Source organism: Hylobates moloch, unplaced genomic scaffold (assembly GCF_009828535.3).
Source record: "Hylobates moloch isolate HMO894 unplaced genomic scaffold, HMol_V3 SCAFFOLD_14, whole genome shotgun sequence".
Taxonomy (NCBI): Eukaryota; Metazoa; Chordata; class Mammalia; order Primates; family Hylobatidae; genus Hylobates; species Hylobates moloch.
The window spans coordinates 96,067,058-96,092,209 of record NW_026652289.1 but is presented as its reverse complement, the minus strand read 5'-3'; the positions used below and the strand labels follow the sequence as shown (position 1 = coordinate 96,092,209).

At 40.5% G+C, this 25,152-nt stretch overlaps 1 protein-coding gene, 1 long non-coding RNA gene and 1 other non-coding gene across 3 annotated transcripts in view; 1 reads left to right on the top strand and 2 right to left on the bottom strand.

The window, feature by feature from the left end:
• Positions 1-15,578, top strand: part of LOC116481476 (RNA polymerase-associated protein LEO1-like) — a 30,353-nt gene extending 14,775 nt beyond the window's left edge. The window contains exon 10 of the mRNA XM_032174165.2: positions 15,453-15,578. Coding sequence (XP_032030056.2) covers positions 15,453-15,538 — 86 coding nt within the window. The 3' untranslated portion in view covers positions 15,539-15,578. The remainder of the gene's footprint in view (positions 1-15,452) is intronic.
• LOC131381115 (uncharacterized) lies at positions 6,267-11,142 on the bottom strand. Its single transcript, XR_009209586.1, has 2 exons — positions 10,577-11,142; positions 6,267-6,860 (listed from the first exon to the last, which is right to left on the bottom strand). It is a non-coding gene; the product is annotated as an uncharacterized LOC131381115 (long non-coding RNA).
• LOC116482861 (U6 spliceosomal RNA) lies at positions 14,403-14,504 on the bottom strand. Its single transcript, XR_004252109.1, has one exon. It is a non-coding gene; the product is annotated as a U6 spliceosomal RNA (small nuclear RNA).
• Positions 15,579-25,152: the final 9,574 nt, after the last annotated feature.

Sequence of the window (25,152 nt, the reverse complement as noted above, 5' to 3'; positions counted from 1 at the left end):
GGAATAAACCATCTTTGAAGGTGAATCCCATGTCTAAAATTCCTTTGCTTTCAGAGGAACAAGCCAGCATCTATTCCTCAGACACTGATCAGGGGTCAGAAGACAAGTTTCAAAGATTAGTGAGAGCAAAAAAACTCAGTAATGATGAAGACCAAATGTATTCAATTCTGAGTTTACCCTGTACTCAGGAGCCAACTGCTGGGAATACAGCTCACAGACCAGGCATATACAAATTAGCTGTCTACACACTTGACTGAAATCCAGTAAGACAAATGCAGCAGTAGGACTAGGAGTGGCCCAAAGGTCTGATACCTGTACTCGGGTGGGTCTTGGAAGGCTGCATGGAGGAGGAAGTCTCTGCTGGGTATTGAAGAATGAGCAGAAGCTTGCAAGCACACAGGCCAGGTTAGGCACTCTAGGAAGATGGAAAGGCCTGTAAAGAAAGGTGCAGGGCCTGAGATACCAAGTCTCGGCTACAGAACTACAAATTGCTTCATGTGGGTAGAGCAAGGGGTGGTCTATCATGTTAATTGTGGGAAACTGGGTGTCTTTTTAAAATTTTTTTTTTTTTTTGAGATGGAGTCTCACTCTGTTGCCCAGGGTGGAGTACCGTGGCACAATCTCGGCTCACTGCAACCTCCACCTCCCAGGTTCATGTGATTCTCCTGCCTCAGCCTCCCAAGTAGCTGGGATTACAGGCGCCTGCCATTAAGGTTGGCTATTTTGGTATTTTTTAGTAGCGATGGGGTTTCACTATGTTGGCCAGGCTGGTCTCGAACTCCCCACCTCAAGTGATCCTCCCGCCTCAGCCTCCCAAAGTACTGGGATTACAGGCATGAGACACCACCACGCCCAGCCTTCAATTTTATTTTATTTTTAAGACAGGGTCTTGCTGTGTTGCCCAGGCTGGAATGCAGTGGCATGATCATGGCTCACTGCAGCCTCGATCTCATGGGTTCAAGTGATCCTCCTGCCAAAGCCTTCTGAGTAGCTGTAATGACAGGCATGCACCACCATGCTTGGCTAATTTTTAAAATGGTTTGTAGAGATAGGGGTCTCACTACGTTGCTCAGGCTGGTCTCGAACTCCTGGCCTCTAGCAATCCTTCCACCTTGGCCTCCCAAAGTGCTGGGATTACAGGTGTGAGCTATGGTGCCTGGCTTAAAACTGGATGTCTTTATTTCAGTGTAATAGTTGAGGGGTTATCTCATTTGTTATAAAAATATTTTCCTTTATTTTCTTTTCCTTTTATAAGATCACAGGTACAAATACATTTTACGTCATTTATTTATTTATTTATTTTATTTTATTTTGAGACAGTCTTGCTATGTTGCCCAGGCTAGAGTCAGTGGCACAGTCTTGGCTCACTGCAACCTCCAACTCCCAGGTTCAAGCAATTCTTGTGCCTCAACCACTTGAGTAACTGAAATTATAGGCATGCACTGCCATGCCCGGCTAATTTTTTTTTTTTTTTGTATCTTTAGTAGAGATGGGGTTTTGCCATGTTGGCCAGGCTGGTCTTGAACTCCTGGGCCTCAAGTGATCTGCCTGTCTCGGCCTCCCAAAGTGTGGGGATTATAGGCATGAGCCACCGTGCCTGGGCTTAAGTATTAATTATGTAAGAGAATCACTATGGTATTGCTCATTGGCCATATTAATTCATTCAATGTTTTCTGAACACATGCTGTGTTCTAGGTTCTGGAGATACAGACAGGAAAAACACTGCAGTGACAACATTGGTCACTGTGTGTTCATTTACTTTTTCCTCTCTCTACACAACACACAGTTGTCCCTCAGTATCCATGGTAGATTGGTTCCAGGACTCAGAGGATACCAAAATCCACAAGTGCTCAAGTTGCTTACATAAGATAGTTTAACATTTGCATATAAGCGATGCTTTAAATCATCTGTAGGCTGGGTGCTTTGGGAGCCCAGAACTTTGGGAGGTTGAGGCGGGCGGATCGTTTGAGCCCAGCCTGAGACCAAGATTAGACCCCCATCTCTACAACAACAAAAAATAAAAACAAAAAATAATAAAAAATTAGCTGAGCACAAGTAGTCCCAGCTACTTAGGAAGCTTACGCAGGAGGATCAACGGAATCCAGGAGGTCGAGGCTGCAGTGAGCTGTAATCATGTCACTGCATTCCAGCATGGGCAACAGAGCAACACCCTGTCTGAAAACAAAAAATTATCTCTAGATTACTTATAATACAATATAAATGCTATGTAGGCCGTGTGCAGTGGTTCATGCCTGTAATCCCAGCACTCTGGGAGGTTGAGGCGGGCAGGTAACCTGAGGTCAGGAGTTCGAGACCAGCCTGGCCAACATGGTGAAAACCCATCTCTACTAAAAATATAAAAATTAGCCAGGCATGGTGGTGCATGCCTAGAATCCCAGCTATTTGGGAGGCTGAGGCAGGAGAACCGCTCGAACCCAGGACATGGAGGTTGCAGTGAGCCGAGATCGCGCCACTGCACTCCAATCTGCGAAATGAGCAAAACTCTGTCTCAAAAAAAAAAAAAGTAAGTGTCTCTTCAGCCCTGACCACTGCCCAGGGGAAACCTAGGTTCAGTTGCCTGATGTAGACAGTGTCTGTGGGGACACACACTGGCTACCAAGGGTGGAGAAACTGAGCTCTAACGTGAAGGGCTGGCCCCCTCACTGTCAGATCAGAACCATTTTAGATAAAATTTCCAGAAACATTTTATATTGAATTTTATGTCTTACCTCTCATATTTATTCAGGTAAACCTTCCAGAAAGAGGAAAGCAGAGCATGAAGAGGAAGAAGATGATATAAAGCCCTAAAATGTGCACTCATTGTATTCAATAGTTTGTTTTAAGCAATTATGAAATGACTTGTTTTAATTGAAGTTGAGTTGCTTTTGCATAATCCAGTTGTGAATAAAAAGTTTTCAAAAGCAAGTCCACGACGTTAGAAAATCCATTTTTTCCCAAAGAGGAGGATTTTGTTAACTGTTTACTATGGGTGGATCTTAGGTTTTAGTGCATTCCTGCTGTTAAGTTTGGCTCAGTTGTGGCCTCCTCCAGGATGTCCTCTGGCCTGCCTAGCTGGGTTTGGGGCCTTTCTGTGCTCTGTAGTCCCCTTAGAATGGCATTAATTCCATTTCCCATATGGCACTGTGCTCTTGGAAGAGCAGGTACAGCAGGGAGAGCTCACTGGATACCTGGTACTTACCAGAGCTGTGTGGGCCTGCCCACTTCTAATCCTTAGGGCAGGTGCCTTTTACAGATGTGGAAGCTAAGGTTTAAAGAGCTTAAGACCTCTGTACGAAGCTTTTACTTAAGTAAACAAGTAAGCTTTTCTGAGACAAGGGTTAGGATCTTCCATGCACAGTCATCACAATGCTGGGCTAATACTTTAGTGACCTTATGGAGACAGATACCCAAAATATCTACCTGAGATAAACAGGCATCATTAGGTTTAGGGAAAAGGGCAATGGGAAACAAAATACCGGACTTGATTTCTAGTTTTGTGATTGCTAAAATAGCTGGAATATAATAGAACTTAAAAACTATTTACTGAATGAACAAACAAATGCTGTTATGTTGGGCAGTCCCTTCTCTGACATTAAGTTTCTTGAACTAGGTGTGCTTTAGATTTGACCACACAAATCCTTCAATTCAATGTTTATATTTCTCTACCTCTGAGAGTTGAATACTAGATAAATATTTTAAAATGTTTTGTTAAGTAGAAATGATCAAAGGGAAAAAAAATAGCCCATTTCACCATGCCGAAAACCCCATTTTACAATTCTATTTCCTTCCCTTTTATACTTTTACAGCATAATTTCATGCTTGTATATTAAACACATTCATAATTAGCACTAGCTTCTAAAGGAGAATTGGGAGACTCATTCAGAACAATGAAGGGTACTAGCACAACTTAATTGTAACATCAGGTATTCTTTCTAAGGGGCTGGCCTTGAGGATCTGGTATGTCTGTGAACAGGACAGGAGCTGGGGGACTGGGTTGGGATCTATAAGCCCTCACCCTTTGCAGACCATGCAGGAAAGCTTAAAGTTGAAGGAAAAAAATGTTTGGAAATTTTGGACTCACAAATTTTCAAGCCACTCCCATTTGGTACCTATAAGAGCAGTGGTAGCACTAGGCTGAGCATTTTTAGTTGGACTGCTTTGGAGGACATGGTAAGGGCACTCTTGCCTCACAGCCAGTCCCTGGCACTCAAGTCCCCTTGAACTCAGGGTAGCAGCTCACAACTGTACATGAATGTGAAGCTCAACAGCCATTCTCAGAAGGCAGAACAACATTAAAGATTCCAGGTCAGTTTCTTTATTCCCCTAAGTTAGGAAAACTCTGAAAACTTTAAATTATTTAACCTTTATCCTTAAGTTTCCTCAAATCCATTACATGTTTCCTTGGTTTTCTTTTTTTTTTTTTTTGAGATGGAGTCTCACCCTGTCACCAAGGCTGGAGTACAGTGGCGTGATCTCAGCTCACTGCAAACTCTGCCTCCTGGGCTCAAGCGATTCTCCTGTATCAGCCTCCTGAGTAGCTGGAATTATGGACACCCGCCAATGCACCTAATTTTTGTAGTTTTAGTAGAGACGGGGTTTCGCCATGTTGGCCAGGCTGGTCTTGAACTCCTGACCTCAGGTGATCCGCCCACCTTGGCCTCCCAAAGTGTTCGGATTACAGGCGTGAGCCTCTGCGCCCAGCCTTTTTTTTTGAGAAGGAGTCTTGCTCTGTTGCCCAGGCTGGAGTACAGTGGTGATCTCAGTTCATTGTAGCCTCTGCCTCCTGGGTTCAAGCGATTGTCGTGCCTTAGCCTCCTGAGTAGCTGGGATTACAGGCGTGTGCCATCACACCCAGCTAATTTTTGTATTTTTATTAGAGACAGGGTTTTGCCATGTTGGCCAGGCTGGTCTCAAATTCCTGACCTCAGGTGATCTGCCCACCTCAGCCTCCCAAAATGCTGTGATTACAGGTGTGAGCCATCATACCTGACCTGGTTTTCTCTTTTGATTCATGGATATAGGTGATTGATAAGAGATGTCTTTGCTTTACTGTAAAAGCCATCTCTAGTTTATTAGAAGGACTAGTTCCCATCAGGTTCAGAGTGTACTGTATCACAGGACCCTGATCTTTTCTTTTTTTTTTTTTTTTTTGAGACAGAGTCTCACTCTATTGCCCAGGCTGGAGAGCAGTGGTGCAATTTTGGCTCACTGCAAGCTTCACATCCTGGGTTTAAGCTATTCTCCTGCCTCAACCTCCTGAGTAGCTGGGACTACAGGCATGTGCCACCATGCCTGGCTAACTTTTGTATTTTTAGTAGAGAGAGTTTCACCATGTTGGCCAGGCTGGTCTTGAACTCCACACCTCAGGTGATCCGCCTGCCTCGGCCTCCCAAAGTGCTGGGATTACAGGCATGAGCCACCGCACCTGTCCAACCCTGCTCTTTCGTATTTGTCAACTCAATTCAATTTTATGAACAGACAGGGCCTAGTACTGATGATATTAGGTTGAACCTTAGGAAATTACTATTTTTATGAGTAAAAGTGTTCAACTACTATAACTAATTTTACATGATTCAACTTAATATGGTGGTATTTAGTCAGGTCAGATTGTCCTAACAAGATACCATAGACTGGGTGGCTTAAATAACAGAAATTTATTGCTTACGTTCCTAGAGGCTGGGAAGTCCGAGATCATGGTTTGGTTCCTGGTGAGGGTTCCCTTCCTGGCTTGCAGACAGCTGCTGTTTTGCTGTATCTTCACATGATGGAGAGAGTCTCCTGTCTCTTTGTATAAGAACACAAATGCCATCATAAGGGGACCAACCTTGTGACCCTATCTAGCCTTAATTACCTTCCAAAGGCCCCATCTCCAAATACCATCATATTGGAGGTTAGGGCTTCAACACGTGAATTTGGGGTGGGGGGCGGGTGTGGATACAAACATTCAGTCCAAATAACTCAGGGAAACTGATAAACTTTTTCTTGAAGAAGGATGTAAGGAATGAATTTTAGAACTTAGGAACTAAAGGGATTATGTGCTTTTTCAAAAAGTCCAAGTTTACAGAATATTTGATAAACTTTATTGAAACAATTTATCCTAGTATATATTGGTAAGTTCTAAATGCTTCTAGTACATAGTCTTCAAAAGAAACTTCACTGTGCTGTTATGAATTTGGATAATATTTTGTATTATTTAAATACCAGTGTTAAAATTCATTGCTTTTATACTTACAAAAATGGAAAAATGAGGCAATTACAATGTTGGATATTTTAGCATTAGAAAAAAATGTAAATACCTGATTTCATGTGACAATGAATGATACTCAAATGATTGTTACAAAGGTAATTTTCAAGCTTTTAAATGTAACTAAAACCAAATATAATAATTCATTCAAAAAACTGAAAAAAGACATTTGAAATTACAAAAATTTTTATGTTATACGTGTATATACATTTGAAAAAACAATTCTTAAATGGATTGATCTAAAAATTTGAAACCACTGAATCAAAAGCTTATCTTTCTGAGGTGAAATTTAAACTTCTAAAAACTGCTATATACGCCCACCAAGAAGCACCAATAATTCATTCTTAAACCTTACGCTCTGGTATAGACTATAATATTTGAAACGTTTTAGGCCAATTAATTGCTTTGCATCAATTAACACATACTGAGTGTAGAAAAGGGAGTAAAACCTCATATATATAGACTCTAAGAGGTGTCTGCCTTAAGAATGTAATAATTTGGGCTGGGTGCAGTGGCTCACACCTGTAATACCAGCAGCACTTTGGGAGGCTGAGGCAGGTAGATGACGAGGTCAGGAGTTCGAGACCAGCCTGGCCAAGATGGTGAAACTCCGTCTCTACTGAAAATACAAAAATTAGTCAGGTGTGGTGGCGGGCGCCTGTAGTCCCAGCTACCCAGGAGGCTGAGGCAGGAGAATCATTTGAACCCAGGAGGCGGAGGTTGCAGTGAGCCGAGATCGCGCCATTGCACTCCAGCCTGGGCAACAAGAGTGAAAAAAAAAAAGAATGTAATAATTTGTTACAGCTATGTTAGCAAAACACTGCTGGTGGTATTTCTTAATACATATATTTTTTTGAGATGGAGTCTCACTCTGTCACCCAGGCTGGAGTGCAATGGCAGTGTTTTGCAACCTCTGCGTCCCAAGTTCAAGTGATTCTCCTGCCTCAGGCTCCCGAGCAGCTAGAATTACAGGTGCGCACCACCATGCCCACCTAATTTTTTGTATTTTTAGTAGAGATGGGGTTTCGCCATGTTGGCCAGACTGGTCTCGAACTCCTGACCTCAAGTGATCCACCCACCTCAGCCTCCACAGTGCTGGGATTACAAGTGTGAGCCACTGCACCTGGCCATTACAATCTATTTTTATCTAGCCTCTAGAGCAGGTGTCCTAAGTAAAAGACAGGAACAACAACAAAAAAACCCGTTTTTTTTTTTTGTTTTGTTTTGTTCTGTTTTTTGAGACAGAGTCTCACTCTGTTACCCAGGCTGGAATGCAGTGGCATGATCAAAGCTCACTGCAGCTTCAACCCCCCAGGCTCAAGCAATTCTCCCACTTTAGACCCCTAAGTAGCTGGTACTATAGGTGTCTGGCTAATTTTTAAATTTTTGTTAAAGATGGGGTCTTGCTATGTTGTCCATGGTGGTCTCAAACTCCTGGGCTCAAGTAATCCTCCCTGCTTGGTCTCCCAAAGCAGGGAGATAGAGTTTCACTCTTATCGCCCAGGCTGGAGTACAGCAGCATGATCTCATCTTACTGCAACCTCCACCTCCCAAGCTCAAGCAGTTCTGCTGCCTCAGTCTCCCGAGTAGATGAGACTACAGGCATGCGCCACCGCACCCAGCTAATTTTTGTACTTTTTGCAGATATGGGGTTTCACCATGTTACCCAGGTTGGTCTCAAACTCCTGAGCTTAAGTGACCCGTTGGCCTCGGCTTTCCAAAGTGCTAGGATTATAGGCATAAGCCACAGTGCTTGGCCAGAATTCTTTATGTGTTAATGAAGGCTTTCCAAAATACTTAGTTATGGCTTACAATAGTTTACTTAGCCATGTCTTTTTTCTAGGTTGACCTTTCTGAATGATCAGACTGCAAGACAGAGTTTAAAATTAATAAAATATATTGTTTTATTATCAAATTTCTAATTCATTCATTTTTTATAGGGAAGAACTTATAGAACTGAATTATAGTGGAGAAAAATCAATACAGGTTGAGTATCCCTTATCCAACATGCTGGGACCATTAAGTGTTTCAGATTTCAAATTATTTTGGATTTTGGAATACTGGGCATTACACCAGTTCAGCATCCCTAATCTGAAAATCTGAAATTCTAAATGCTCCAATAAGCATTTCCTTTGAGCACTGTTAGTACTCAAAAAGTTTTCAATTAGGGATGTTCAATCTGTAGATCTGAGAAAGAATGACCAAATTAAAACATAAGAATAAGGCTGAGTGTGGTGGCTCAAGCCTGTAATCCCAGCGCTTTGGGAGGCCGAGGCGAGTGGATCACCAGAGGTCAGTTTGAGAACAGCCCAGCCAACATGGTGAAACCCCATCTCTACTAAACATACAAAAAATTATCCGGGCGTGGTGGCAGACACCTGTAATCCCAGCTACTTGGGAGGCTGAGGCAGGAGAATCACTTGAATCTGGGAGGTGGAAGCTGCAGTGAGCCGAGATCGCGCCACTGCACTCCAGCCTGGGTGACAGAGTGAGACTCGGTCTCAAAAAAGAATATAAAAATCTTTGCCTCTGAATACTATTTTCTCAATTTAAAAATAATTAGTGAAGAGTTTGATTTGTTGGTAAGCAAATCTTAGGGTAAGAAATATCCAGAAACATTAATGATCAGTGAGAGCTGATGGAGAGGATAATTTTACAGATACTTAGACCCCAAGAACTCACGGCCCTTAACTGAGAGCAGCAACCTGAGTTGTCTCTAGTGCATCCATATGTTTGCTTCTCTTGGGTGACACGGGTCAATGCATTCAAAGTGCAGTAACACTGTAGAATGAGTAAATTTGGGCAGTACTAAACTTGCAAAGAATGGAAGTGACTAAGGACTCCAGAGAAAGCATGATCCTTGCATCTGCTGGGAGGTTAACAGTGGTTCCTGGTTTTTTAGGGAAAAAGTGAGGCAGCCCTGGGAACACAGACCTGAAAATGTAAGATTTTATAAAACTTCATAAATGTTGTCATCTTATTTTAATGACAGCAAGAGTTAAATATAATGTACAATATGATATGAGTAACATTTTATCAAAAAAAAATTTTTTTTTTTTTTGAGACGGAGTTTCACTCTTGTTGCCCATGCTGGAGTGCAATGGCGTGACCTCAGCTAACTGCAACCTCCGCCTCCCAGGTTCTAGCGATTCTCCTGCCTCAGCCTCCCGAGTAGCTGAGATCACAGGTGTGCGCCACCATGCCTGGCTAATTTTGTATTTTTAGTAGAGACAGGGTTTCTCCATGTTGGTCAGGCTGGTCTAGACCTCCTGACCTCAGGTGATCCACCCACCAAGGCCTCCCAAAGTGCTAGGATTACAGGCGTGAGCCACTGCACCTGGCCCAAAACATTTTTTAAAACAATTTTTATTATGTCATGGAATCCTCTTTTTAAATGAAAACACAACAGATACTCGGTCAACTGGAAAACAATTTATCGAGTTCTATTTACATGTAACTTCTCCAGAGTGCATCTCTTATACAAAGCAAGGATGTGGGTTATTTCATTCAAATAACATGAAGTCGCAATTAAATGACCAAGCTAACTCCTCGAAGTCTCTAACCATCTGCTAATTTATTTAATACAAAATGCTTATTTGGTCTTTTAAATGACAGGCAACCTTTGAAAGTGTATTTCACCTGTTCTTGAGAAGTCTACTAGGCTTTAGCTACAAGAATAGAGCACCAAAATCCATTTTAATAGTATTAATATTTGCAACTAATATTGAGTTTTTAATACATACAATTTCATGTAGGAATACTGGAGAAATTCAGACAAATATGAGTATAACATTTTATAAAATGGGTAATAAAAAGCTTTTTTAAAAATAGCAATTTAAAAACGTAAAGAATAGTCTTTTAAATAACCAGATAAGCTGGTTAGACTACAAAACCTAAGGTCTCAGAAAACCTTTGGCTTAAAAATTAAGACTATTGCAAAACCCTAATCTATTTATTATAAAATTTTAGAGCAATTTAGAAATACTGAAAGTTACTAAGAGGTGCCAGATTTTTAAAGACTGAAGTAAACCTGATTTTTCTCCCTTATAATTTTGGAAAGATTTTCTAAATTCAATTGGATGAATGTTCATATTTAATGTCACTTATGAAGAAATCATTTCTTTTAGTTATACAATGAACTATAATACAGAATTGAAATGGTACAAGCAAAATACTCAACTTCATACTTTGATAAATAATACATAAAAAAGATATTACCCATAAGTATGATGCAAAATTCTAGGTAGAGTCCCACTTACCTATATTAAAAACAAAAACAAAAACAAAACTTAAGGGATGAAGGGGGAACTATTTATCAAGTGATTGACTTACAGGACAATGCAAACGAGGATGCCTGACTGAAAGTCTAGGTGACCAATTCTTTCTGGTAGCCTGAGATGTCTGCTCCATGCCTGACTCCCAATCTTGCTGGAACTGTGCAGTCTCTATAAAATCAAGTACAATCAAAAAGCTGCATATGCGGGGGGAAAAAAAAGAGAGGAGAAGAAGAGAGGGAGGGAGAGAAACAGGGAAATAGAGAAGGTAGGAAGGGAGAGGGATGGAGGCAAGGGAGGCAAGAAAGCAAGCAAGTGAGCCTTGCTAACTTAGAAAAATATCAGTGGCCTTTAACTGACAGGGAATAGTGCAAAGTCAATCTTTGGCTCCTATAAAACATTGGATACTGATTTAAAAAAAAAAACAAAACAAAACCAAAAAACCAGAACAAACCAAAACAAAAAAAACAAACACCACAGTTCTTATGAGGGAAGCATAGCCTATTAAGAAGGCTTATTACCATAGCACACAAGAAGCTGCCTTGCTTATTAGATAAACTGTCCAGCCCAAGCCAAAGTAGCAGACATACTGCAATTCAATTTCAAAATTTTTTTTTTTTTTTTTTTTTTACCCAGACTGCAGCGCAGTGGTATGATCTCAGCTCACTGCAACCTCCATCTCCCAGGTTCAAAGAATTCTCCTGCCTCAGCCTCCCGAGTAGCTGGGATTACAGGTGTGCACCACCACACCCGGCTAATTTTTTGATTTTTAGTAGAGACAGGGTTTCACCATGTTGGCCAGACTGGTCTCGAACTCCTGACCTTAAGTGATCCACCCACTTTGGCTTCCCAAAGTGCTGGGATTACAGGCATGAGCCACCACGACCGGCCCAAAAAGTTTAAAAAAAATTAATAATGATTAGCCACCTTGCCTTCCTCAGAAATGGGACTTCTCCCTTCAGAAAAATCTCTGTAAATGATACAGCCAGGCTTGAATTTTGAGGCCAGGGTTACCTCAGATTCCATTCCTCCCTGTTTTCTGCAGCTGTAAATGCCTCTGCCATCTCCTGCTCCAGGGGCTGCCCTGAGACAGAACATGAATACAAGTCCAGACCCTCTACCCAGCATCAGCTCTGCAGTCTCAAATCAGTCTCCCGACCACAGTACTCTATTCAATTGTTCACTTTAATACTTTGAGCAAGAAAGACTGCTTTTATTATAGAAATGACTTTTATAAATATGGATAAAAGTATAAGATGAAATGAAGCATGTACTAAAAATCAGATTTATGAAGAATAGCAGTTTTCCTTCTTGGTTGGAAGATTTGTAGCAGTGATTAAATACTGTTTATGAAATTCTGCACTGCACATAGGAACTTCTTAGGATATGGTGTAACACCAAGTAATTTACATACATGCCAGCTTCCAACTGACTTACAGTAACCATCAGTTTAAACGACTGTTTTGCAAGTGCCTCATACTGGAACTCTATCATATTTGTTATCTTTGATTTCATTGTTTAACAGTTTTCTTTTTTCTATAACCCTAAATAACTAAGAGTTGGCTGTATGCCTTTTTTGGGGGACGGGGAGGGAGGTGGTGAAAACAGCTTTTATTTTTTACTATTAGCTTCCACAAAAATTTAATAATGCCCACATTATTAAAATGAAACACTGGAATGAACTTCGACCTCACTATACTTTTAAATAAAGTATGTAACCTGGCAAAGCTGATGACTTTGTTTTAAGAAAACCTGGGTGTTGCTACGTCACATCAGACAAGTGCAGTAACCTGGAATGTACAGACAACCACCCTCTCTCCCTGGAGACCTGCTTTAGCTCCTACACAGATGACCAGATTTTGAGTTAACTGTTTTAACATTCTCGCATTTTGTTCTCTTGATAAAGAAAAATCACACCCTTGCCAAGTTCATGTATTTTAAAAAATGGAAAATTCTCCAGGTCATGGAGTGAAGAAAACTTAAGTGTTTTATGTCTAAATGAAGCAATAACAATTCTATACCAGCAATATCCCTTTTGATTTAAAAAAGATTGGTCCTCACAATGTTCAAATTATTCTACACAAATGACCTGTGAAATTTTTTACAATTGTATTTTTTTGCCCAAGATTATCATCAATCATTCAATTAAACTAAATTAAAATTGATTTCAGCAGAAAGTAGAAATGTTTCAGAATATAAAATATCACATTACTGATTTTACAATTTGATAACAACTTAAACTAAAAAAAAAAAAAAAAATGCATGTCACTAAAAAAATTTTTCCAGTCTTTTCCCTTCTACCCAGGAAAATTTTACATGATGTCACCAACATGAGCCCTTGGTGATCTTCTGAAGTCTTCCAAAGATTACACCTTGGCAGACTTACTGGTGATCTCCTTCAACTCGTCTCTTACGCACTATGAGAAAAATAAAAGAAACTATGTTAGAAATCCCTATTAGTTTTTACAATGGTAACTTGCTTATAACAAGCAAGTTTCTGCATAATCCAGTTATAAGTTTTACAAAATTGAAATGTCCACTTCCAGTTCACATGACCACTAATTAAAAAAAAAAAAACCTACTTCCCATCATTCACCACTGTCATTTACTTGTTGAGAACCAAGGGGCTTCAACAAAAGAAGAACTACATGCCCTAAGCTCAATGACTCATAGCTGTGCTTACACAGCAGCAGCACTAGAAATCTAAAACAGAATGGTCAGCACTCATCTACAAGTCATTTGTTTTTGTTTATTTTTAACTTTGTAATTTATTAATAAAACAGAGATTAGGTCTCACTATCTTGCCTAGGCTGGTCTCGGACTCCTGGGCTCAAGTGATCTGCCCGCCTCAGCATCCCAAAGTGCTGGGATTACAGGTATGAGCCACTGCGCCCAGCCCAAGTCATTTGTTTACTGAAAAAGTACATACTCAGGTTTTAAAAACAGCTAATAAATTAGTGTGTTAAATTTTGAAGTGACATTCAGGCAGCTGGGGTTAGAACATATTAAAAGTAACTATTTGCATGCTCTCCTGATTAGACACTACAATGTATTTCCTTAGGCTGTAAAAGAATATACCAAAAACATTTTTGTCATTTTTATAGGTAAGTGATTTGCTACTGCTTTCTGAATTTTCCTTCTCTTGTCTCCTGTAAAATAAACCAGTTCAGGGTCTGATAAAACAACAAATGCAAAGTGATGAAAATCTCAGACCCTGGTAATATGGTGCGGTCACTTCTGGCTACCATAAACTTTGGCTGCCTAAGTGGCCAGTCAACTAGCTCAGCTTTTGCAGCAAAGAACGGTACATGTTATGTATCTGAGACTACCAGCCTCTTCCTGGACTGTTGATGCCAAACTACTCAGGGGTGTTCTCTAGTAGCAGAACAAGGTCTTCAACTTCAGATCTCGCTACCTGCACTCTCACCTATCAGCCACTAGAAAGCATTCACTGAGTGCCACCAATTCAGGGCTCTCAGCATTGTGGCTGGCTCCTACAGAGGACAAAAACCACAGGTTCCACAGTTGGTGACAAATAGAGAGAATCCTGGCTCTGTCACTTCTGTAGTGTGTATTTTGGCCTAAATTGGCTGTTTGACAGAGGAACTAGAAGCCAACAGGTGCACCTGGTGTCCTGGCCAGGCCACAGTCACTCTGCTCTTGTGCTATTCTGACTGCTGGCTTCTGTTTGTCGGCCTTTAATAGATAAGACCATACGTTCAGATGACGTATATAAAATCTTGTTCAGCCACAGGCTGGGTGCTTGCTTGAAAACAAAACCAGAAGGACTAAAGTATCAGGTTCTCACGAACATTTTTATACTTATCTAATTAAGTTTGCCTGACTCTTAAGTTTATTTTATTTATTTTTTGCCAGAACTCAATAAAAATAGGGATTGCTTCATGAATGTGTGTGTCATCCTTGCAAGGGGCCATGCTCATCTTCTCTGTATCACTCCAATTTTAGTGTATGTGCTGTCAAAGCAAGCAACTGACTCTAATTTTAATCCACGCTAACAAAGACACATTTCATGTGTTCACTGAAGTATTAAGAAAAAAAATTAAATGGAGACTTGAGCCCTCAAATATCAAATCATGTATATAGATCTCTGAAAAATATAGAAATGTCTGAAAGGCAAACTTCAGATAATTCTTTTTTTTTTTTGAGACGGAGTCTCGCTCTTGTTGCCCAGGCTGGAGTGCAATGGCGCAATCTCGGCTCACTGCAACCTCCGCCTCCTGGGTTCAAACAATTCTCATGCCTCACCCTCCCGAGTAGCTAGGATTACAGGCACCTGCCACCACACCAGGCTAATTTTTGTATTTTTAGTTTCATTATGTTGGCCAGGCTGGTCTCAAACTCCTGACTTCAGGTGACCCACCTACCTGGGTCTCTCAAAGTGCTTGGATTACAGGCGTAAGCCACCGCACCCGGCCTCAACCTGCTGATATCACTTTTTAAATGTTAGCTTTAAACAACAAGTACTCATTGAAAGTTTATTTTGGAGCCAGCATCATGATATAAGGGTCAGTTCTTAAAATCCACAGGCTGCCATCAGCATATAAATAAATTGCTTGCTCTCAAATTTGAGCTTTTATCTATAATTGCCCTATCCAGGAATGTGCTTATTGTCATTTCATGCATGAGACCCACGTTTGAAAATCTAGTTTGGATCAGAATGAAACAGTGTAAGTGGGAGTCTAGAGAGTTCCTGGCACAAAGCTGCTTGCTTTCTCTCGATTCTGCTTTGGGTCAGAACACAGCTTCTTCAACATGGCCTTCTCTTCCTCTATTACACACCACTGTGCACAGCTATTCAATTGCTCAGAGACAACATAAAGCAGCCTAGGAAATGGTTTTCATTTGCACCCCCCACTCCCCATCTTGCATTTGCCCAAATCTCCCTCAAACACTGGACATTTCTTTTCTTACAGAAATGCAGGCAAAGTGTCTACCAAAACAGGCTTCACAAAAAAGCACAACTGCTGAAGCCTTACAAAGATCAGCACCCCTGCCGTGACATTTATAGACATTCACTGTACAGCTCCTGGAGGGACAGCTGCTGGAATCACCTGCCTCCTGGAGGGAGGTAAGTAACAGAGCAGGGTTGGGGCTTGTTAAGGTAGTTTCCAAGGAGAGGAAAAATGGAGGATACTTCTGGCTTAGTTTATGGCTATTTAGGTACCAGAAAATTGTAACTTTGAGAGAGTTCAAATTCTACCACTTCTTTATTCACTTAATCCAGTTTTCATAAGTACCTATTGTGTGTCAGGCATGGTTTTAGAAGAGTTGGGATTCAATAGTCAGACATGGCCCCTGCCAACAACATAGTCCCTGCCCTCAAAAAGCATATAGTCTTTGGAAGTAAGACTATTACATATAATTAGTTTTCTCAGTAAAAGGCAATTTAAAAAATGGGACAAATGCTGTGATAAGTAGAGGACATATGGGGCACACCTGCTTAAGATGTATAACAATGATGAACTCAGAAACTCAAATATCCACTCAACACTGGAGAAACAAGCCAGGGTTTCTGAGTGTGAAATGCCTACAACCCAACTCCCATCACAGACTAAATCAGAACCTCTAAGGAAACTCGCTGTGTCACTTTTCTGTAGTGTTTTTTGGCAAGTTAGTTAACTTCTTTGAGCCTCAACTTATCCTGCATAACAGGAGAACAACAGTATCTGTACCTCATGGCTGCGTAGCGCACTAATGAGAACATAGTAAACATTCAATAGAGCACTTGGCTTCATTATTCATCAAAGTAGGGTTATGTGATGGTCGTGAGGCCCTGGTCAACCATCTTTCTGGGGTGAAGAAAGCCATTTTCGGCTAATAATCTATGTGTTTTTAAAGCTTTCCAATTATTTATGAAGTCCAGCTAGAACTTCTTTATGAAGTTCTCTTAAAACACTGCTCTAAGAAGCAAAACTAAATGCCTGAAGGAAAAAATAGAAGCTAACTAGTGAAGCAATACTAAAACAATTAGCGTTACTTTGCAAACTACATTTGGAATCAACAATACACCAAAACACACCAATTTTCTATTTTCAAAAGCAAGCAGCTAACATCTCCTCTGGGAAACCACAGGCATACAAAGGACAGAAAGAGTATGAGCTAATATTTTCCACAGTGATCTGGATTAAAGAAATGAAGTGCTGTTTTTTTCCTGCTCCAGAAACTTTTACAGAATGCAAACTCAAATACGGCTGAAGCTTAAGAGAATGGCAACATGTTGAAATGTCACTCCTTTTGAGAAGTCTTGTTTCACTTCTTCTCTAAGAGGCATCTTTAAAAATACTTCAATGGCAAACATCCTAATTTAAAAGAGTCAACTTTCGGAAACATGTAGAAATAAAATTCTAAGTACCATATTCTTTAATTGAGCCTTGGCTGGAAAGTCTATTTCAAACAGAAGCCACAAGCCTCAAGCAATTAAATAGGAACCATAGGAGAATGAGAGATTACTGACCTAGATGTATGCAGTGAGAAGACAGTTCCACAACAGTCCTTTTAGGAAGACGAGCAAACACCTACATACCAGACTATAAAACCTGGGTGAGGGCCCAGGTGCGGTGGCTCACGCCTGTAATCCCAGCACTTTGGGAGGCTGAGGCTGGCGGATCAGGAGGTCAAGAGATTGAGACCATCCTGGCCGACATGGTGAAATGCCATTTCTACTAAAAATACAAAAACTGGCCGGGCGCGGTGGCTCACGCTTGTAATCCCAGCACTTTGGGAGGCCGAGGCGGGTGGATCACGAGGTCAGGAGATCGAGACCATCCTGGCTAACACGGTGAAACCCTGTCTCTACTAAAAATACAAAAAAAAAATTAGCCGGGCGAGGTGGCGGGCGCCTGTAGTCCCAGCTACTCAGGAGGCTGAGGCAGGAGAATGGCATGAACCCGGGAGGCGGAGCTTGCAGTGAGCCGAGATCGCACCACGGCACTCCAGCCTGGGCGACTGAGCAAGACTGTCTCAAAAAAAACAAACAAACAAACAAAAAAAACAAAAAACCAAAAAAACAAAAAAATTAGCTGGGCACGGTGTGCACGCCTGTAGTCCCAGCTACTCGGGAGGCTGAGGGAGGAGAATCACTTGAACCTGGGAGGTGGAGGTTGCAGTGTGCTGAGATGGCGCCACTGCACTCCTGCCTCGCAACAGAGCGAGGCTCCGTCTCAAAACAAAAACAATATCAACAACAAAAAACCTGGGTGAGAAATTTAATTATTCTCTGTTTTATATATTTCTAGATTCCATATTCTATCACATAAAATTGAATTTCTATCTGGGTCCGTTTGATTAAAAGGGCAAAAAACTTTCCAGTAATGTTGAAATCTTTGTTTCAATAGTTCCAAGGACTGATCTGTAACTGAGAACAAATTGTTTGTTGTAGAAAACTGGTCACTTAAAACTATGAAATACGCTTGTCACAGGAAGCTGATTTTACCCATTGACCCAATCATCACAACAACCTCACTTTAATTGAACTTGAATTCAATCAGCATATAAAGGACCATGCAGATTTTAGAAACAAAGGCCAAATAACTTCTCTGTTAGAACTTCTTCTTAAGAGGGAAAGAAGTTCCCCCAATACGTTAGCTTGTGATAGAACTCAGAAACTTGATCGATACTGTCTATGTCTTACCTAAGTCATTGTTTTTTGTTATAGCATTAGCTGCCCTGGTTCGTGGTCCCTGCTGTGTAAACTGATATCCAAATTTAAGGATATTTGTATTTTCCTCAAGCATCTTGGCCATTTCCAATTCTACAGCTGTCCCCAACTGCTGCCTCTGGAGTAATTAGAAAAAAAGAACAATATTAATAAACTAGATCAAAATACTTTTCAAGGTAAATTAAGACATTCAGGCACAGGCTGATTCTTTGATCTCTTTAAATGTTCCCAATTCCTACAACATATACATAGTTCAGCCGTTCCAAGGACTGATTTGTAACTGAGAACAAATTGTTGTAGAAAACTGGTCACTTAAAGCTATGAAATGTTTGTCACAGGAAGGTTATTTTACCCATTGACCCAATCATCACCACAGCCTCACTGGAACTTTACACACACACACACACAAAATAAACTTTTTAAAGTTCAGTAATATGATCATATAGACATCAAAAAAGTGTGAATTACTATAATGAGATACCACTTCATACCCACTAGGATAAGTATAATAAAAAAGATAGATAATAACAAGTGTTGGTAAGAATGTGGAAAAATGGGGACATTGCTGGGAGGAATGTAAAATGGTACAGCTACTGTGGAAAACTGTTTGGCTGCTGTTCAAAAAGTTAAACATAGAGTTACCACATGACCCAGCAATTACACTCCTAGCTATATACTGAAGAGAAATGAAAATCTATGTCCATGTAAGGATCTGTAATGAATGTTCACAGCAGTATTATTTCTAGTGGCCCATATGTGGACACACCCCAAATGGAATAGAATATTATTCAGCCATAAAAGAATGAGGTCCTGATGTATGCTACAATACAGATGAACCTCCAGAACATTATGCTAGGTGAAAGAAGCCAGTCACAAAAAGATCACATATTATTTGATTCCACAGATATAAGCTGTCCAGAATAGGCAAATCCTAAGAAACAGAAAGTGGATGAGTGATTGCCAGAGCCTGGTGAGAGGGGTGAATGGGGAGTGACTGCTAATGGGTATGGGGTTTCTTTTTGGGGTAATGAAAATGTTCTGGAATTAGTGGTAATGGCTGCAAAACTCTACAAATATACTAAAAACCATTTAGCTGTATACTTTAAGAAAATGAATTTTACTGTATGTAATTATATCTCAATAAAAAATTAAAAACATGGATTAAGAAGCACTGGGTTAAATTTTAAGACATAATCCTCTTTTCTACCTTCATAGTTTACAAAATGTATTTACTTTGAAGGACTGAAGGAGACATTTAACAAATATTTTTTCAAATAACTGGAGTTATTTTTTCAAATAAAAAAATTAATAGCTACGCTGGATGGAAACATTTCTAACATGTATCTCTCTGCCTTTTACAAAAACTCTGCAATGTGGACCTTGCCAGCACAGAGCTGAAAAATTGGAAGGTGGACTGGGTCACATGTAAGAGTCCTCTCAATTCAAACTAGATAGCCACCTAAATTCTCTTAAAATGATCTAGGGAGAGTATACACCTTTACATTGTATACGCTGTTATATACATTAAGTTAATATTCTAGATACCCCAAATGTCAGCTCTCCTTTCAGCCCAGCATCTTCCAACAGGGATCCCTGACAGCCCTCCTCCCATCCCGATCCTGAGTCGCCAAGCCCCACACAGCAGTGTGGGCTGTAGCTTCCTCGACGTTATTATTGTAGAACATTGACCTGATTGTCAATCTTGAGCTCTGCCAGGGTTTCATTATCTCTTAACGCATCAATCAGTGCCAAGATCCCAACTCCTGTGATAAAGTTGGACTCCACATTTAAGCTCTTCAAAGTTTTGTTCACTTTCAGCATTTCTGCAAAAGCCTAGAAATTAGAGAAAATATTAAGAGATTAAAATTTGATACAGTACCTACTACATATTGTACATGCCATAAATAAATATATTAATTAACATAACTGCCTTAATGTTTGTCATTAGTTGTTTCACTTTGACACAGTAGCCCATAGCTCTCACATGTACAGTTGTCCCTCAGTATTTGTTGGGGGTTGGTTCCAGGACCATCTGCAGATACCAAAATCTTCAGATGCTCAAGTGCCTTATATAAAATGGCATAGTATTTGCATATAACCTGCACACATCCTCCTGTATACTTTTCATTATCTCTAGGTTACTTAATATACCTAATACAATGCCTACACATCACTTCATTTTTGTGGATTCAACATAGTACCCGGCATACAGCAAATTCAGATTTTGCTTTTGGAAATTCATAAAATTTTTTTCCAAATATTTTTGATCTTAAGTTGGTTGAACCCATGGATGACTGTATCTACTTTTCTTTTTTTTTTTTTTTTTTGAGACAGGGTCTTGCCCTGTCACCCAGGCTGGAGTGCAGTGGCATGATCACAGCTCACTGCAACCTCTGCCTCCTGGGCTCAATTGATCCTCTCACCTCAGCCTCCTGAGTAGCTGAGACTACAGTTGTGTGCCACCATGCCCAGCTAATTTTTGTATTTTTTGTAGAGATGGGGTTTCACCATGTTGCCCAGCCTGGTCTCAAACTCCTGGGCTCCAGCAATCAACCCACCTCAGCTTCCCAAAGTGCTGGGATTACAGGTGTGAGCCACTACACCTGGCCTGTACCTATTTTTCATATGTACCCTGTCATAATCTTTAGGTTTTTTGGTCACATGTAATTCCCCGTTGGTGACATTCTCTACTCCTCATTCCCTACTTCATGCTTCTTTCTTCTGTCTCTCTCACACTTTCAGTTTCTGTGTTAGACCAACTTAATCAATGTCCCTGGAACATCTTTTCTTATTTGGGTCTTGCTGTAGCTGGATCATGTGAAGCCAAAATGAGGGTAAATTATGTACTAATTTCCAAGGCAGGGGCCAAAAGAAATGGTCAAGGCAGAAGGCCAGAAAAGAACACTGATAACCAGAACCAGAAGAGCACAAAGGCCACTGAGAGGAAGGGGCTAATAAAATATTAAATTCCTCAAGTAATGGTATGTCTTCAATCCGCTTCTGTTTCATTTCTCTTAAGATACAGTACAGTGTTAGACATTTGACTCAGTGCTTAATAAGTACCATATTGATTAATTAACAGAAGCCTACAAGTGAAAAAAGAAAGAGGAGGGAGACTGGGAAGGAAAGAAAAAGAGACAGAGGTAAGAAGAGAGAAGAAGGGAAGGAAGGAGGGGAAGGAAAGAGAGAGAAAAAAGAAGAATGATCATGAGTTTATATAAAACAGCCCCTTACAGGGATCAAAAGCAAGGTTAAACTACAGAAAATATGGGTAACACCAAGCTTAAAGTTAAAGGAAAGGCAATAGGGGGTAGAGATACTAAAAAAACTGTGGCTGATATCTACATACTTGTCCTTTCTATTAGCAACAACTAGCTAAGTGACCTGGAACAAATCCCTTATCCATACATGTATTCAAATATTACTGATGGTCTATTATTTGATTAGCACTGTTCTAGAGATTCGGAGATAAAACATATTGGTCCCTGCCTGGCAGAATGTTCATTCTAGCTGGGGAGGGACACAGATAATAAAAGTAAGCAAAGTGCAATGTTAGAGGGTAAAAAGAAAAAAGGCACAATAGGGTAGATGGGGAATACTGGGGGTGGGAATGGGGTTGGTATTTTATATAGCATGGTCAGGAAAAGCCTCACCTAGAAGGTGACATTTGAGCAAAGAGTCAAAGTGATAAGATGAAGCTATGTGGATTATTTTAGGAAGAAAGTTCAAGGCAGAAGGAACAAATGTACAGGCCCTGATTTGGCAGTCCACATGGCATGTTGAAGAAGGCTGTAATGGTAGCATAGAATGAAAGAAAGGGCAAGTAAATGAGATGAGGTCCACTCATGTGAAGCCTTATAAGGCCACTGAAAGATTTTGATTTTTACTCTTAATGAGATGGGAAGCTGCTAGAGGGTTCTCCAAATAGGAATGAGATCATTTAACTTAAGTTTTAAAAGAATCACTCTTGGTGCTATGTAAAGAACTGACTTTGGGGTAGGTAAAATAGATGAAGGTAACCCAATTAGGAGGCTGTTACAATAATCCAGGTGGGAAAAGATGGTGGCTTGGGTCAAGGTGGTAGTTGTGAAAATGGTGAGAAGTGGTTCGATTCTGAAATATTTTGAAGATAGGGCCAAAGGTATGTTTAAGTTGCAAGAAAGGGATGTCGAGAATGATTCCATTAAATTTTTTTTTTTTTTTTGCTGGGTGCGGTGGCTCATGCCTGTAATCCCAGCACTTTGGGAGGCCGAGGTGGGCGGATCACAAGGTCAGGAGCTTGAGACCAGCCTGGCCAATATGGTGAAACCACATCTCTACTATAAATACAAAAATTAGCCGGGCGTGGTGGCACGTGCCTGTAGTCCCAGCTACTCAGGAGGCTGAGGCACGAGAATCACTTGAACCCTGGTGGCGGAGGTTGCAGTGAGCTGAGATTGCGCCATTGCACTCTAGCCGGGGCAACAGAGTGAGACGCTGTCTCAAAAAAAAAAAAAAAAAATAATAATAATAATAATAATAATAATTTCTTTTGTTTGCCTGAGCAATGAAAGATTGAAATTGCATTTAGTAAGATAGAAAACAGCACAGAAAATCAGGCACAGGATGGAAGTCAGGAGTTTGAGGACTTACATGTAAGATGTCCATCAGACATTCAAGTAAAGCTGCTGAGGAGGTAGCTGGACATGAATACGGAGTTCAGGAGAGAGATACAAACTGTAGATAATAACACTGGGAGTCATCAGCAAGTGTATAAAGATAATATATATATTTCTGAGATTACCCAGAAAGTCAGTGCAGACTGAGAAAAGAAGGACCACGTTCTGGGCCATTCCAATATTTAGAAGTTGAAGAGCTATGGAGAAACCAGTACAGGGCTTTGAGAAGGAATGTCCACTGAGGTAAGGGGAGTCCCCAAGGGAGTGAGTGATATTCTCAAAGCCAAGTGAAACAAAAGGTTTATACCATGATCAAGTGGGATTTATCTCAGGAATGAAAGGTTGGTTCAACATATAAAAGTCAATCAATACACCACATTGACAGAATAAAGGACAAAAACCCTATGAGCATCTCAAGAGACACAGCAAAAGCATTTAACAAAAATCCACCACTAAGGATCTATAAATGGAATCCTCTGAAGATGTTAAAATAATGTGATAGATCCCTATGTACTGATAAAACAAAACTTTAAAGATAAACTGCAGAGTGAAAAATCAAGTTGCAGAACAGCTTATACTACATGATTCCATTTATGTTTTAAAAAATTCATAGGAAGGAGGGGGAAGCTGGGAGGGGGAAAAATTCATAGGAAGGAAATACAGGAAAAAAATAAACACAAAAAGCTAGTAAGTAATATACTGCCTAATAGTGAGCTAAAACATTAACTATAAAAAAGGGGTAAATCTTGTTCATAAAAATCACCACTGTAACACACCCTGGGTATGTCATAATTTTGATATTCTCAAGTAGCTTACTTACAGTAGCAACAGGGTCATTGCTCCGGGTGGCTGCAAGACTGAAACATTTCACATGTGTGTTGGTTTCCAAAGCCTTTGCAAAATCTTTTAGGGTTGGAATTGGGATATTCTTGAAAGACAATAATATAAAACATCATCACATTTCAATTTTCATTATATTTAGTTTCCATTAATCAAATATATATTTTTTGCTTTAAAATGTATTCAGAAATTATACAAACACCCAAGAATTCGTCTACAAATGAAAACAAATAATGCAGCTTCCTCCATAATTATCTGACTTATCTAAGATGGAGCATTTGCATAAGCTACTGACTCAGAGCAGAGCACATATCACCATTTCTCTAGCACTTAGGTTAAAAAAAATTCTCACTATTCTCACCTTTCTCATTTCTATTTCTATTTCTATTTCTATTTCTATTTCTATTTCTATTCTATTCATTTATTTTGAGACAGAGTTTCGCTCTTGTTGCCCATGCTGGAGTGCAACGGCGCAATCTCAGCTCACTGCAACCTCTATCTCCCGGGTTTAAGCAATCCTCCTGCCTCAGCCTCCCAAGTAGCTGAGATCACAGGCATGCACCACCAGATCCAGCTAATTTTGCATTTTTAGGAGAGACGGGGTTTCATCATGTTGGTCAGGCTGGTCCCGAACTCCTGACCTCAGGTGATCCACCCTCCTCGGCCTCCCAAAGTGCTGGGATTACAGGCGTGAGTCACCGTGCCCAGCCTCCATTATTCTTTTTATATGAAAATAAAAGTGGATTTACTTTTCTACAAGGAGAGAAATGAAGGAGTCCATCTCTGATGAGTATGATTCCTGAGGCAGACAGACTGTTCTCAGTCACTTAGTTTAAGCTACAAAGCCCTAAGAGAGATTAACCCTACACTACTTGAAGGAGAGAAAATAAAATATTGAAGATGCTGGTTTCTCTCAGTAGTATCTTGAGACTTCAATTCCCCCTAGCCTGGTTATTTTCAGATGATTACTGTTTATTTAGAGAAAGGGATACACAGGGACCAACTTAAAAAAATAAAAATAGGCCAGGCGCAGTGGCTCACACCTGTAATCTCAGCATTTGGGAGGCCAAGGTGGGCGAATCACTTGAGGTCAGGAGTTCAAAACCAGCCTGGCCAACATGGTGAAAGCCCATCTCTACTAAAAATACAAAAATTAGCCAGGTGTGCTGGTGGGTGCCTGTAATCCCAGGTATTCAGGAGGCTGAGACACAAGAATCACTTGAACCTGGGGCGGGGCAGAGGTTGCAGTGAGCCAAGATCACACCACTGCACTCCAGCCTGGGCAACAGAGCAAGACTCTGTCTCAAAAAAAAAAAAAAAAGTTAGTAATCAACTATGAATATCAGCTTTCTCTGAGGCTTTCCTTCCTCTACTCACAGGAAGGATCACTCCCTAGAGGAGCACAGAAGCTTCCTTCTCTAGGCTCGAGATTTCCAGATGCTCTCCTCCCCTTGTCCT